Source organism: Rhipicephalus microplus, chromosome 4, assembly GCF_043290135.1.
Source record: "Rhipicephalus microplus isolate Deutch F79 chromosome 4, USDA_Rmic, whole genome shotgun sequence".
NCBI classification, from domain to species: domain Eukaryota; kingdom Metazoa; phylum Arthropoda; class Arachnida; order Ixodida; family Ixodidae; genus Rhipicephalus; species Rhipicephalus microplus.
In genome coordinates this window covers 217,120,245-217,134,812 of record NC_134703.1, presented here as the reverse complement: position 1 = coordinate 217,134,812, position 14,568 = coordinate 217,120,245, and the positions used below count along the sequence as shown (strand labels likewise).

Here is a 14,568-nt window from a genome sequence, read left to right as displayed (position 1 = left end):
AACAATCCGACGTTGGACAACCGGGAGGCCGCATCCCAACAATTGTATTTACTCACACGGTTGAAGTGTTTCAGCCATTCGTCGACGTCTTCTCCGACCCTCCCAAAGAAGCTTCGTGGTACTATGTGTCGGGGCCACGTAGCGCCAGACGAAAAGTGCGTGGTGTCGCCGTCAGCAATCGGATCCATAGAGAGCGGTGGTAGACCAGCCAGTCGGCGGCTTCGGCGTAGTTCTTGAGGTAGCGCTTCCGTGATCGTTCGCCTGGGATCGTTCCACTGTATCCCGCACCTTCCACCAATCTTGTTACGGTGAGATGCCTTTATTTACAGGAGATGATGAATGTGAGAGCCCAGGGATCTGGCCGATCACCGCTCGTGCCAACCTCGTTCTCCTCTTCCTCCACGCGCCCCCTCAGTATCGTAGCAATATTTAAAAAGAGGTTCGCGACCAATAAACATAGCTAGTAGAAGGGGTACGTGTTCCTTGTACGCTAGTGGAAAATGTTTTTTCCTGTAAGCCTCTAGCTCAGAGCATTCAAGGAGTATGTGGAGTACGGTAAGTGGACAACCACATCTGTGACAGCTAGGTGGGTCACCACCGGAGAAAAGGTGTGTGTGCATGCTGTGTGTGTGTCCTATTCTAAGCCGACAGAGACTGACCTCTGTACGGCGCGTTTTCGACGTAGGTGACCAGTTACCGAGGTATGGTTTAATCAAGTGTAATTTGTTACGAGTTTGTAGCTCCCATAACTTCTGCCAGTAAGCCCTGAGCTTTTTCCGTATGTTTGGTTTTAGGTGGATTATAGGGACAGCAACTGAAGAGTTGGCAGTGCTTCCGCTAATTGACGTGGCGAGCTGGTCGGCCAACACATTTCCTTCGATCTCGCGATGTCGTGGCACCCAGCACACGACGATATGTTGCTTGGAAGCATAGGCCGCGCAGAGTATTGAATAGAGGGTTATAATTATAGGGTTTCTGCGTTTTTTAAGATTTTTCAACGCTTTTAGAACACTCAGGGAGTCTGTGTATATAACTACCCTTGGGGTATTCAATTCTTTGATGTGTTTAACGGCTACGAATAACGCGTAAGCCTCGGCTGTAAAAATGCTTGTGCTGGTGGACAGAACGCCGGCATCCGAGAAGGATGGGCCGACCGCCGCATAGGACACGTCAGTATGGGACTTGGATGCATCAGTATAATATTCTGGACAGTCATATTTATGTTGCAGCTCTAAAAAATACATCCGAATGTGTATGGGGGAGGCGTGCTTTGTGACAGCTACGAAAGATGTGTCACAGTCTATAACCTGCCACTGCCATGGCGGGAGCCGCAGAGCGGGGGGGCTGAGGTGGTATTCAAGCAGTGGGACATCTGTTTCTACAGCTAGGTCTCTAACACGCAGCGAGAAAGGGCGTGCCATTGCGGGTCGATTGTAAAAAAGTTGAGAGCTGGACAGGTCGTTGATGGTGGAATATGCGGGTTGCTCACTGTTTGCATTTACTTTAAGGAAATATATAAAGGAAGAATATGTTCTCTGCAGATGGAGTGACCACTCGTCCGATTCTACATAAAGGCTTTCAACTGGGCTTGTTCTAAAGGCACCTGTGGACAGGCGGATGCCTTGATGATGAACAGGGTCCAACATTTAAGATTCAATGATCACTTCTCTCATATGTTCTCGGAGAATAAAAGAAAAACGAGAAAGAAAACGCGACCGTCACATGTTTTGAATTGTGCGCCAACTAGCGCGGCACTGACATAGGACGGCGGTCAGGGTGGCGCTCCTTACGTGTAGTAAAGCCGTATGCCCGCTGCCGCGCGTAAGCCGCTCCGAACGACGTAAGCCGCTCCGAAGAACAACAGCCGCGGACAACGCCCGCGATGCTCCAGTTAGGTCTACCGCTGACATCGGTCACCACGACATCAGCAACCACAACATTTCTGAAATGACGCTGCTGTAGGGTTCGTCAGCGCATCACAGAAAAAGATGAAATTCTTCAAAAGTGAGGCACGGTCGACTGGTGATTTTGCTGCTAGCACGTTGCTGTGCGAGATCGGCGCATTGACAGCACTGATGGCAGGTTTGGCATGGCCTGCTTGTCGCGAACGGAAACTCGCCGTCCGAAAAATAGCCGAGAAACGCAAAGAACTTTCTTCCTTCTTAGAGCTACGTTGCGACAATGCTGAGTGCCGGGAGTCTGTGCTCTCGTCTACGCACACATTGAAGCGGATCAACTCGGCCGGCAAGTGCGGTGACCCCAGTGCGAACATTCGCTACGACAGCGGGAGCTCGCGTGACGGCTTCGCCATAAACCTGCAGGCTGTTTGGGCAGCGCGTGCCATAGGTGCAGGACATGACTAGCTTTCGCAATTTTTTGCAATCATCGGCCTGCCAAAACCGATGCATCAGAAGACATTTCATGGTATTGCCAAGAAGCTCCATTGTGCTGCTATGAAGGCTGCTAGCCAAAACTTGGAAGAGGCAGAAAGGATCACGAAGGACGTCGGCGGCGGCGGCGATGTGCCGGTCATGTTTGACGGCACTTGGCAAAAAAGGGGCCATAAAAGCCACAATAGAGTGGGCACCACTATGTCCTTGGACACAGGTCTTTGCCTCGACTTTGAGGTTCTTTCAAATTACTGCCTCGCTTGCAGTATACACAAGGACAGAGGTGGTGATGAAGAAATATGGGAAGCCTTCCACCGGCCTGTTTGAGAAAAAAACACACGAGTGTTCATCCCATGCAATGGAATCTGAAGCAGCAGTGCGCATATGGCAGAGGACATTGTTATACAATACCCCACTGCGCTTCACAAATTTTTTGAGTGATGGCAACATCAAGGCCTACACTGCTGTCTGTGAGGCAAAGATATATGGCAATAATGTCATCGAAAAAGAAGAGTGCCCCAACCACGTCTCAAAACGCCTAGGCACTGCTTTGCGAAAAATGGCAACACCACTGCCACGAGGGGAAAAGCTAATAGTCACAGCCATTCAGAAGCTGCAGACATATTATCAAATAGCTATAACAAATAACAAAGGCAGTGTTCGCAGCATGCACACTGCTATATGGGCCTCCTATTTTCATTCTTGCTCCAGTGATGGAGCCAGTAGCCATAAATTTTGCCCTGCTGGACCAGATTCGTAGTGTAAGCATAGGCGTGCTGAAGCACTGGGGGAGCCTACACCAGGCCACACCCCCTTGTTGACTAAAGCACAGAGCTTGGCAATTATGCCTATTTATAAGCGCCCTACTGATGAGAAGCTTCTGGCTCGGTGCCTCCATGGAAAGACGCAAAACGCAGCCGAGTCACTCGACAGTAAAATATGGCTGCTGTGTCCGAAAACGAAATTTGCTTCCCAGACATCTGTGCAGACAGCCACAGCTATTGCCGTGCTGTCGTATAATAAAGGCTGTGCTAGCTTTGAGCATGTCCTACAAGAGATTGGAGTACTTCCCCCAGAAGAGTTGGCCACGCACACCGACTGTTGCGATGACCTGCGCATATAGAAAATGAACTTGAAGCGCACGGCAGAAGCAAGGGCACACCGTCGGAGAGCAGTGAAAAGGGCTCGCACCGAGGAGACGAACTGTAGGAGCCGTGAAGGGCCAAGCTACAGTACGGGAGGGTTCTGAACACTGTGTGTGCTTTCCGTAAAGGCTGCTATTCAATGTAATCGAAGATTCACATCATAACAATTATTTTCAAGAAAAATTGCTTTTGTAACTTTTAAGCCTGTTTTTCTCATTTTCAAATTTTTGGAAACTTGCATGCTTTCCGGGAAGCCTTTCGTAGCCTTAGAATTGACGCATACTAACGAAATTTGGCAAACACACTCTAGAAGGTATGTAGAGTGCTGATATCTACTTGAAGTTGCGCTACCTCTCAGTAGTAATTACAATAAAACAAGGTTATGTTTCAGGGAACTGAGAGAAACAATGGTTGAAATGTCATAATTTTTTTTAGCACTTTCCAGTAACTGTACACATTTCCTTGCTAGATATCGGCACTCTATGATCTACAAAAAGCTAAATAAACCATAGCACGATACTTTTCGTGAAAGTTTAGTACATAAAAATGTGCCCGTACAGACAGCTATAGTTTGTCATTTAGTATAATATAACTCATTAACTATATCAGCTACACAAAAACTAATTGTAGATTTGAAATCTACATGAAGAACCCTCTAATTAGCTGAATTTCCAAGTCTCTAGCACAAATAATAAAAAAATGTTTTTTTCGGGGAGTGTCTCCCTTAAGAAGGAAAATAGCAGTCAACTGTTGGTACAAAGTAAGAAAGATTTACGTGCGTCTCTTATTACGGCAATGACAGAGAACTTGTTTTCTGCTTTGTATTCTCGGATTCTGAACAGAATCGAACACTTCTTGTGGTGCTTGAACAAGTTTATTAGAAGACACCACTCAGAAAGGTCTGATATTAGCGCCCTTCTCGCTGGATAAAGAGATGATTTCCCTGAGACGCATAAAACCTCGTTGGTGCCACAACGAACCTCGTTGGTGCCACAAATAGCCTGTGCATCTGGCAGAAGCTTCCGTAAAGATGCAATGAAATTTTTTTTTTCCCCAACAATCTTCTTTTGATGGACGCATAAATAGTCAGCACAGAATACTCAGTCTGAGCTATGAGCCCCACACATCACGTATAGTGAACAGCTATACACAGTCTAGATGTTTGTACTGAACAGCGCCACACTCATTCTGTCGCTTCTCTTATGGCGCTGCCATGACTCAAGAAGGCCTCGCGGTTTCACGTTTCAAAAAGAAGCCCGCCTAAAATTTTTACTCTGATAACGTGTGGCCCACCCTGTGTGTCGCAGGACAAAATCCATCTGGCGCCGTCGGTGCCGCTGCGCAATTCTCTATCCCAGCCGTGAAGATCGCATTTCGATGGTGGCAAAGAGGTAGAGGGGAGGGATTTAGGTTCACGTTAATGAATAAGAGGTGGTCAAAATTTGCAGAGCCTCCCACCACAGCGTCTCGCATAATTATGTGGTAGTTTTGCGACGTAAAACGTCACCTCCACGTTTTCAAACAGCGAAAATGCTAGGGTCGAGATAATACAGGAAGAAGTTATGAGAGTGACGCAGAAGAGGTGATAACGGGAAACAGATTGGATGGCTCGGTAGATCCCCGAGTCTCCAAAAGCTTGTTTATATACGGTGTGCATTGCACTACATGATTGAAGGTCCCTGTATCTACAGCACGCTTGCAAGGGAAACAGGCAGTGAGAAAGCACCTCTATAATGGCACACCAGCTCATTATGGAAGACGGCAATTACGGATAAGGCTTCTTTGGCACCAATTCCATAAGCTGTACTGTGTGTGCCTGGCTGGTTTTCGCAAGGTCATTGAAAACATCCTCTCGCAGTGCTTTGCATGGTCTTGACAACAAAATAATGTTGGCCTAGGTTCACGGTGCAGGCACGCACAATTCCTCTAGGGGGTCCTCCAGTCTCACATGCCTTGGATCCAATAAAACATTGACATAATCTTTTGTTCAACTAAAGCTATCATAATAAAGTTCTGCTGCTGAAAAAGTTGGAGGTTTTAGTAAAATGCAGGCTCAGAGACAACCAGTAAGGGCCAACGCCCTCAGAAAGGGCCACTTTGGGCCACTGTATAAAGAAAATGAGGATATATAATACTGATACCACGCGTTGAGTGACATGAGCGGACTTCGATAAAAATTTTGATTGAAATTGGGACCAAGGATTTTTTTCCAATTTCTTTTTTGAAAATGACCTTTTTGAAAAAACTCGCATCTTAAACTATGTTTTTTTTTATGTGCTGCATCTAGGGAAACAATTTTTTGAAGAAGTGTGGAAAATATATTGCTCTAAGTTAACACTTTTGAAATTTTTGATTGAAATAAGGAATGTGCCAAGGCACATCAAAGAAACCAAGCTTTTTCATTCCAACCAAGGTTGCAATTTTTCAGAATTTTTTTGGTTCTGCAGACAGCTTTAGAAAAGCATGGATGTAATTAACTGTGATGCGTATTAAAAAAAAAATTTAACACAACGTTTACAGCGCGCATTTAATTGGCTGGTGAAATTGGGAAATGTTGCAGCAAGGAATAGCGCGCCGCCACCTTCAAACTTATTTATGGCGCGCTGGGATTTGTTTTGGGAAATTAAATTTTCAGTTCTGTGCACCTCAAATATATCCACAAAGCATATAAGAAGAACAGACAAAACAAAAACATCGTACAGACATGCACGTCTCGTGGAGTCACCCAAAAATGGGAGTGATTGTATGAGCACCTTCACAATTGCCATTCATAGAGGTGAATGTGTGTTTTTGCATGCATTACAATGAAACACCGGCTTGTCATCTTTATGTAGCTTGGTGTGGGGGTCCATCCTTTCTCACATTATGCCCTCTCTCAATCCTATACAGTAAAAGCTTGTTAATTCGGATTTCACGGAACTGGAAAAACTGTCTGAATTAACCGAATGCCGAATTAACGAATGAACAGGGAAAACAACATTTAAAATCAAGCTGCAGAAGCATACCTTTATTTGTTGAAGTATTTTGTAATTGTCGTCTGCATTTTCGCGCAGATTCCGGCTGACATCACAATTTTTCTTAACTGTTCCAAATGGCCAACAGCACGCAAGCTGTCGGGAGTGTTCAGGCAAGCGTCCTCTAATATTAACAGCGCCTTCGAGACTTCCCGTGAGGTGCGATGAGGTCGCGGCTGTATCTTCTCGCATGATTCTTCGTCAGAATCGTGGTCTTCATGGGCGCCCGTGACATCATTAATAATCTCTTGATCGGTCAGGAGACCACTCCTGGCGACACCATGATCAATCGCGATGTAGTCCTGAAAGATCACATCTGTGGGAAGGACAGCACCAAAAGTCGTGCAGTCATCGTTGGTGGACTCGGCTGACACCTCCTCGATGCCATCGTCAGCTACTGCTGCATGCTCGGGCCTCACAAAACCGCTGTGCCGAAAACAGTTGGCGATGACTTGCGGCAGAGTGTTTTTCCACACGTGGGCGATGATGTGCACTGCGCCGAGTAAGTCCACTTAATAGAACTTTCCAGCTTCTGAGCATAGGATCATTCGCTCTAGCAGGTACTTGCGGTACTTCGACTTCACGTAGTGAATGATACCCTGGTCCATCGGCTGAAGAGCAGACGTAGTGTTGGGCGGCAAAAAAACTACTTTGATGCTCTTCAGTTCGACTGTACAGTTATGAGCACTGCAGTTGTCAACAACCATAATTATCTTGCGGTCCTTCGACATGAAGTGCCGGTCCAACTGCTGCAGCCAGCCGCGAAAAATGTCCGATGTCATCCATGCCTTCCTGTTCGCTGTGTACTTGACACGAAGGCTTTTGACGTTCTTAAAACAACGTGGCTTAGGCGCCTTCCCGACGACAAGTAGTGGCAAGCGCTCCGTGCCAGTCATATTGGCAGCAAGAAGCACAGTTATCCTTTGCTTGCACTTCTTGCCACCAATGCACGCGTCCCCTTTGAAAGTCACCGTCTTGTCGGACAGAGCTCTGAAAAATAGAGCAGTTTCATCTGCATTGAACACGTCACGTGGTTCATATGCGGCGATGTGCTCCAGCAGCTTCACATTTCTCCACTCGGTGGTCACGCTTTCGTCAACACTGGCCTTTTCGCCGCACACACTCCTGAAGACAAGTTCGTGTCTCTCTCGAAACCTCGCAAACCACCCTTCTGACGCTTTGAACGATTCAATGTTCATCATTGCAGCGTCCTTCTCACCTTGCGCCATGATGAGAGGTCCGCTCAAAGGCAGATGCGCGTTGCGACAGTCAGTAATCCACCGGAGCAAAGCTTCTTTGAGCTGGGGATGAGCTGCGGTTCGCAACCGCTTTCTAGAGGCATGAAACTTCTCGCTTTCAAAGGCTTGTCGAATCTGTTGTTCATTTTTCACGTACGTTCCCAACATGCTCCGCTTCACGTTGTACTTGGTCATAACCTGCTGTCGCGATTCGCCGTTCTTCAGTGCTTCCAAAATTTTCACTTTAGTCGCCAAGTTCTTCGTGTCGTAGTTCTGCCGCTTTTTCGGCGTTGCCATCACTGTAGCGCACGATGGTGGTGGCATGCAAATACGGTCACAATGGAAGAAAAAGAGAACTCAGCAAGAAGAGATGGTTCCGACACGACAACACAAGGGAAAATGGCGTCGGAGGCGCTGAGTGGAGAAGAAAGAAGACGCCGACGTTCGGTGACGCTGCGATTGCCCCCACTAGTTGATGATGATGGCGATGTCACTCAGGTTTTGGTTTCACTCCAGTGGTGCCAGTGCTGCTTTATCACACTTTTGTGTAGCAGCAGCCGTCAGCATTTGTCCGAATTAAGCGGTGCGGAGCCGAATTCCGACGAAATAATGAAGGTTTGGTCCCATTGATTAACATGCACTTTGGCCGGGACCAATAGAGCCGTCCGAATTATCTGAATTTCCGAATTAACGGGTGTCGAATTAACGAGCTTTTATTGTACATTTATTCACCTAGACGTGAATAAACCAGTTGCAAGCTTACACAGGTGTCCGTCGTTTCTTTCTTCGACGTGCTGAATTTTTGTACAATCTTTTCTTTCCAAAAAAAAAATTCCTAACGTCGTTTCTTTTTTCGACGTGCTGAATTTTTCTACAATCTTTTCTTTCCGAAAAAAAATTCCTAACACAAAAACGAATAGGCACCACCCTCCAGTCCAATGAGGCACCATTTGGGGTGACGGTGTTTTTTTCTGATAACATTCTGCTGCGATGCGCCTTTTTCCAAAGTTTGCAACACGAGTTTGCTGGTCTGATGTAATTCAGATGGCCTATTTTCTGTGTCCTCAATACCGACGATTATCATCTAAAACATACATGCTGTTTCATATTTATTTAAAAAATTTATATGCCATAAATGGTCATGTCTTAAAATTATTAATGCAATTAAAAAGTTAACTAAGGAGTTTTAGTTAACTGCTCATTTCAGGGTTACTTTAGGTGTGAGAAAATTTGTGTAGAGAACAGTCTGAACGCTTTTACAGAAGATATGTGTTCTAAAATAAAGGCACCCTGTAAATCTAGGCTTGCTTGTGAGCATAGTTTGAGTTTTGTGCATGCTTCCTCTACATTCTTGCAGGTAACGTTAGACGGTCGGCCAGAATACAACTTTGATACGTACTGTCACTCCACTCCTGGACCTTGGCCCGCTCTTCGGGATCGCCATCTTTCCAGTATTTGATGATGATCTTGGTGGTGGGCATGCCTCCGTCATCGGCAGCGTGGACAAAGGCAAACGTGACGGTGGTCGGCGTGAGCGACTCGACCCGTGGAGTGGGCAGAGCCCCGGGGAGGCGTGCCTCTTCCAGCCGGATGTCAACCGAGCCCTTGCCCAAGAAGTTCTGTGCTTCGCAGACATACGTGCCGAAGCGGTCGGGAAACGTGGGCGCCACGGTCAGCTTGCTGCTTCCCCGGCTGCCCTCGACCTTAAAGTACTGCCCCGTGCGCTCCTGCAGTGGCTGTTTCCGGTAGAACCAGGCCAGGGTGGCGTTAGGGATGGCCTCCGCTACGCACTCCAGAACAGTCGGACGCTGGCCCCACGTCTTCACAGGGTTCTCGCGGGCAAACACCTGCGGCGAGACTGCAGACCACCAATTGTAGAATAATTAGATACAGACAGAAGAAGAAAGAACACTCGTACAAGAGTTACTCAACTTTCAACCCTCACTGAAAGTCTCGACTGCAGATATGGCACATCCAACCCACAGGTTTGCTCCACATTAAAAAATGTAAGGGGTCAAAGGTCTCGGCACAAGCACTTTGGCAGAAGTAGGGCAAAAGCTGTGGAGAAAATGACATTCACATAAAGCACTATAATCCGTCCCTTAGAACAGTCCATATGAGGTGCCCAACTGAACCTAAACTTGAATTTTCGACACGCTAACGCTGACCACCACCATTATTCTTAAGGTAGACTTAGTGCCAATACCACGGTGACCGAAGGATGAGCACTTGTCCTCCTCTCTTCTTGGTATTTGCATTAAGTCTACCGTAAGAATGAACCAACTCATCCAACAAGTCACTCTACTGAACCATTATTCTTGGAATTGGCTTCACCTTGGGCTCAACAAGAACTAAAAAAACACACACACACACACAAAAAATGGCCCCGTATCTGCATGTTAATTTGCAAATGTCGTCGAAAGACGATAGTCTTGCATGTGGAGAGAGTGAATAAAACATTTATTTGATGTTCTGCACAAGAAAATCGGTGAATCCTATTCTGGAGGCGCTGCGTTAGAGTGCCTCGAGCGTGCAGCGGAAGGAAACGAGTGCATCGTCACGTCACACGTGAGACATGAGCGTCATCTGGCAGTTTTTTTGGTTAACGAAGCGGGTGGCTTTGAGACGGGTGTGCGCGCCTGTCTCAGAGGTGATAAGGTGTAGAACGCAAGGCGACGGGTAGGGTCTCATCTTAGCAAAGCGTTGGAAACACTCGCCTTTTCGTGCAACCGTTGCATGGTTAGCGCAGCGCGATGAACGCTACGGTCCTTAAAATTACTTATGCATGCCTTTTCTAGTAAAAGGCACACATGCAGAATACCGTATAATCTGAACTATAGGTTGAGTGGGAATATAGGTCGACCCCCCAAGTTCAGGTTACCGAAAAAGAAAAAAAAGGAAACCAACCCAAAACTGCCGAACCACATTTATTCGCGAATTGGGCGCACCACACCCCGATCCCCAGAGCTCCCCTGAGCCAACATCACAACTGGATCCTATTGGTCCGACGAAGCACTACTGTCCTCCGAAGATGAGAGTTTGTCGCTGGCCGCCTCCCACAGTGCGTCGCCCTCCGTGTTATACAGCGAGTTCCTGAAGCAGCATTTCTTGAAAGCCTTTTCCACCATAGAATCTGGCAAGGAACGCCAGGCGGAAAGCACCCAGCCACAAACAGTCACAAGCGGAGGCCTCTGTAGGCGGCCCGTCGGTGTCTGGGGTGTCGCCGGACATTCACTCTTGGTACTCCAGACGTACTCGGTCCTTGAACGGCTTTTTCAGCGCACCGTCGAGCGGCTGGAGGGTGGACGTCATACCACCTGGTATCACGGCGAGGTCCATTTCCCGTCGCCGAGTGCGCGTTTCACAGCGTCGGTTAAGTGACCACGAAACGCATCCAATACCAGCATGCTGCGAAGACGCAGCAGTGCACTTGCCCGGCGGTTCCACACTACTCTTATCCATTCGAGCATCATGACCTCGTTCATGTATCTCTTTTTGTTGACGCGAAAGACAACACCGGACGGGAACACTTCCTTCAACATTGTCTTGCATTTGAAAATGAGGAAGGACGGAAGCTTTCTACCATCTGCCGTGCATGCCAGCATGACGGTGAAGCGCGAGTGCTCGTTGCCAGTGGACAACAGCTTCACATCCTTGGCGCCGCGCTGCGTGATTGTGGTCGACGAAGACATGTCAAACCACACGGGGGTCTCATCGGCGTTGCCAATCTACTCCATCATGTAGTCGTTCTGCTCCGGAAGCCGATTCACGAAGCACTGAAAGTTATAAGCTTGTCCTCGAACTCCTCGGGCAACATCTGACGGATGGATGTGCGCCGCCGAAGAGAAAATCCTTTGCATCGCATAAATCGACGCACCCAATAGCTTGGTGCACGAAACTCTTCTCTCTTGAGCCTAGCTTCTCGAGCGAGTTTCACGGCTTTCTTACGAATGGTATCCACGGTCACTGGCAGCGAGCCTGCACGAACTTCCCGCACAAAGTGCGCTAGCTTATCCTCCAGCTGTGGATGAATGGCACTTCGTCTACGAAACGACATTTCTCGAAGATTGCACATCTGCAGCTTCTCTTTCTGCGCCCTCCAATAGCGCACGCTTTTTTTCCCGATACACCAAAGCGACGCTGAGCAGCCATATGCGACGCTGAGCAGCCATATAGACAGTGCTAAAATTAGTGTTATACAACGTTCACAGTACCTCTGATATCAATAAAAGATGTATTTCCATCTATTAAAAAAATGCAAACACTGTTTTGTGCTAATTTTGAATACCTGAAGGAAAGATACAATGGCTGTTGATGCATTTCACCATGTGCACAAAGGAAAGTTTGCAGATGGGTTTACTAGGTGGCACCGCCATATCAACAGCCTCCTTCCACAAGCTTCGCATAACATCGATTCCCAAGGCATTTGCTGATTTTTTATGGCTCTCTGTGCTGAAGCACCGAGCCATAAACTATGTTGACACACATGTTCATTGTTGCGTTTTCCAAGCACCACAACATCACAGCCCTCGCTCTGACTTTTTTCTGAGCTGTGAATTTGTCGAGTTATCCTCTGGCGAGCTCTTTTAGCTATACACTAATGGTAGTTCATGCTCACTAAAGAACATGCACAAAGAGCACCAAGCTTTAATTTATAATTCAGGCCAGCTGCATAGAAAAACTACACTAACACATGCCGGCGCACACATCAAGTAATAGGTAGCTAGCTTAGGTTAACACATTAAAACTGGTTGATTGATTGACATGTGGGGTTTAACATACCAAAGCCACCGTATAATTATGAGAGACGCCATAGTGGAAAGAGGGCTTCAAAAATTTCGACCACCTGGAGTTCTTTAACGTGCACCCAAACCTGAGCACACTCGCCTGCAGCGGATTAAAACGGAACACTACTGTCAAATGTAATGAGGTTCTCAGGAGCAGACAACTTTTGTATCGCTCCATCAGGGGAGTAATCTCAATGCACATGCGATTGTTGCAAGTTTCAATATGAGTGCAATAAGTTGCTTTTCCTTTAGAGTTAATATACACGCGCTACTCCAAACAAGGCTGAGTGATGCTATCACGTTATGATGTAGGACAAAACATAGCCAGCAAGGCAACAATTCCTTTTGCATGGCAACCCATAGGCTTGGCCGCAGCACGTTGTCCACTGAATGACCCCAAAACTGCTACTAGCAGTCGCATAGTGATACAGATGACGTAACATGCAGTATTGACTGCTACGTGGTGTCTAATTTGCACACCTGAGCCTGTGAATGGTGCATGTCAACCACAAAAGCTTCCATTGGCCAAAAATGAAAAAATATCGTCTTGACAACAAGCCTACAGACGTTATCAAGCAGCTCCCTGTAACAGAACTGTTCAAGATAATGGTCCCCGAAATGGCATGTGATCAAAGCATATTCAGTGACCTTGAAGCCAGCAAGTTGCCAGCAGAACAAATTTTACTTTTTACAAGGGCGCATTGTGCTTGTTTTTGCTTTCCTTAGAAACCATCATGAGTCGTGCAACTAGACAGGACACACACAAGAAGGAACAGACGAGCACAGGCGCACTCTCATGCGTCCTGTCTAGTTGTGCAACGAGCGATGATTGCTATGTCAAAACACCAATTCACCCAACAGTGAACTCTTTTTAAACTTAATTTTCTCTTTTTAATGTTCATTTTCACTTTTCTTCTTTTCGATCGACAAAATAATACTTGTAAATTACATTGTTCTAAGATGCAGAGTTTCAATATTTATTCCATTGCATTCGAAATCATATCCTCCGGCGTACTGTCAGAAGTTCCACCTTGTTCGGTAGTATCGTTGGCTTGCTATTGTCAGCGTATGAGTAACTTTTTTGCACAGTGTTGTAAGCACCTCAGTGGCATTGCCTCTGTGGCACCATGAGGCACAGTGGGAAGACATGAACAACTACCATGCCACACGACCAGCACCAACACACATGTGAGTGCAAAAAATGTAAATGGCTACCAGAAAGCCAAAAGCTGCGACTACTGCTGCACTGCACTGACGCCTCACAGGAAAACTGATGATAATGATGAGAACAAACCAGTGTTTCACTTTTGGAACTAGTATTGCTGGCACTATAACGTTACAATGAAACATTGTGATGCGAGACTTGGGCATGGTACATGAACCCTTGCAATAAAACAAAGGAACTATTTAATGACACTGGACAAGGCAACATATTTACGTGTCAGCGTCTGCACCTTCACTGCTGAATAAAACTGAAAGTGAACTGACAGCGACACCCAAACGAATCCCGGAAGCACTACGTTGCCAGCTGTGCGGCTCATTATTGCACAGGACACTACACACGACACTTGCGCAATCCGTCGCCATTCTGATGAACTGTCACTCACAATGGCGCTTGCCTTAGTTGTGCGCTTCCTTCAAGAACACAAAACTTGCTTAGTTTACTGTCACTCACAATGGCGCCTGCCTCAGTTTTGTGCTTCCTTCAAGAACACAAAACTTGCTTAGTTTAAAAACAAGAAATTGAAACAGTACAGTACTTATGAAGCATGCGACACAGCGTCGATATTGGTTTCGCTGCAGCTATGCGAGGCCAAATCTCAGCCCAATGTTGCTGGCTGTGAGTTCTGATGAACTGTCACTCACAATGGCGCTTGCCTTAGTTGTGCGCTTCCTTCAAGAACACAAAACTTGCTTAGTTTACTGTCACTCACAATGGCGCCTGCCTCAGTTTTGTGCTTCCTTCAAGAACGCAAAACTTGCTTAGTTTAAAA

General features: G+C 46.7%; 1 protein-coding gene and 1 pseudogene across 11 annotated transcripts in view; one reads left to right on the top strand and one right to left on the bottom strand.

The window, feature by feature from the left end:
* The window catches only part of Fas2 (neural cell adhesion molecule fasciclin 2), a 335,700-nt gene that overhangs the window by 157,755 nt on the left and 163,377 nt on the right, over positions 1–14,568 (bottom strand). For all 11 annotated transcript variants that reach the window (XM_037423629.2, XM_037423630.2, XM_075893992.1 and 8 more), the window contains exon 10: positions 9,187–9,645. In XM_037423629.2, the coding sequence (XP_037279526.1) occupies positions 9,187–9,645 (459 nt within the window). The remainder of the gene's footprint in view (positions 1–9,186; positions 9,646–14,568) is intronic.
* On the top strand, positions 2,403–3,639 carry LOC119172502 (uncharacterized; annotated as a pseudogene).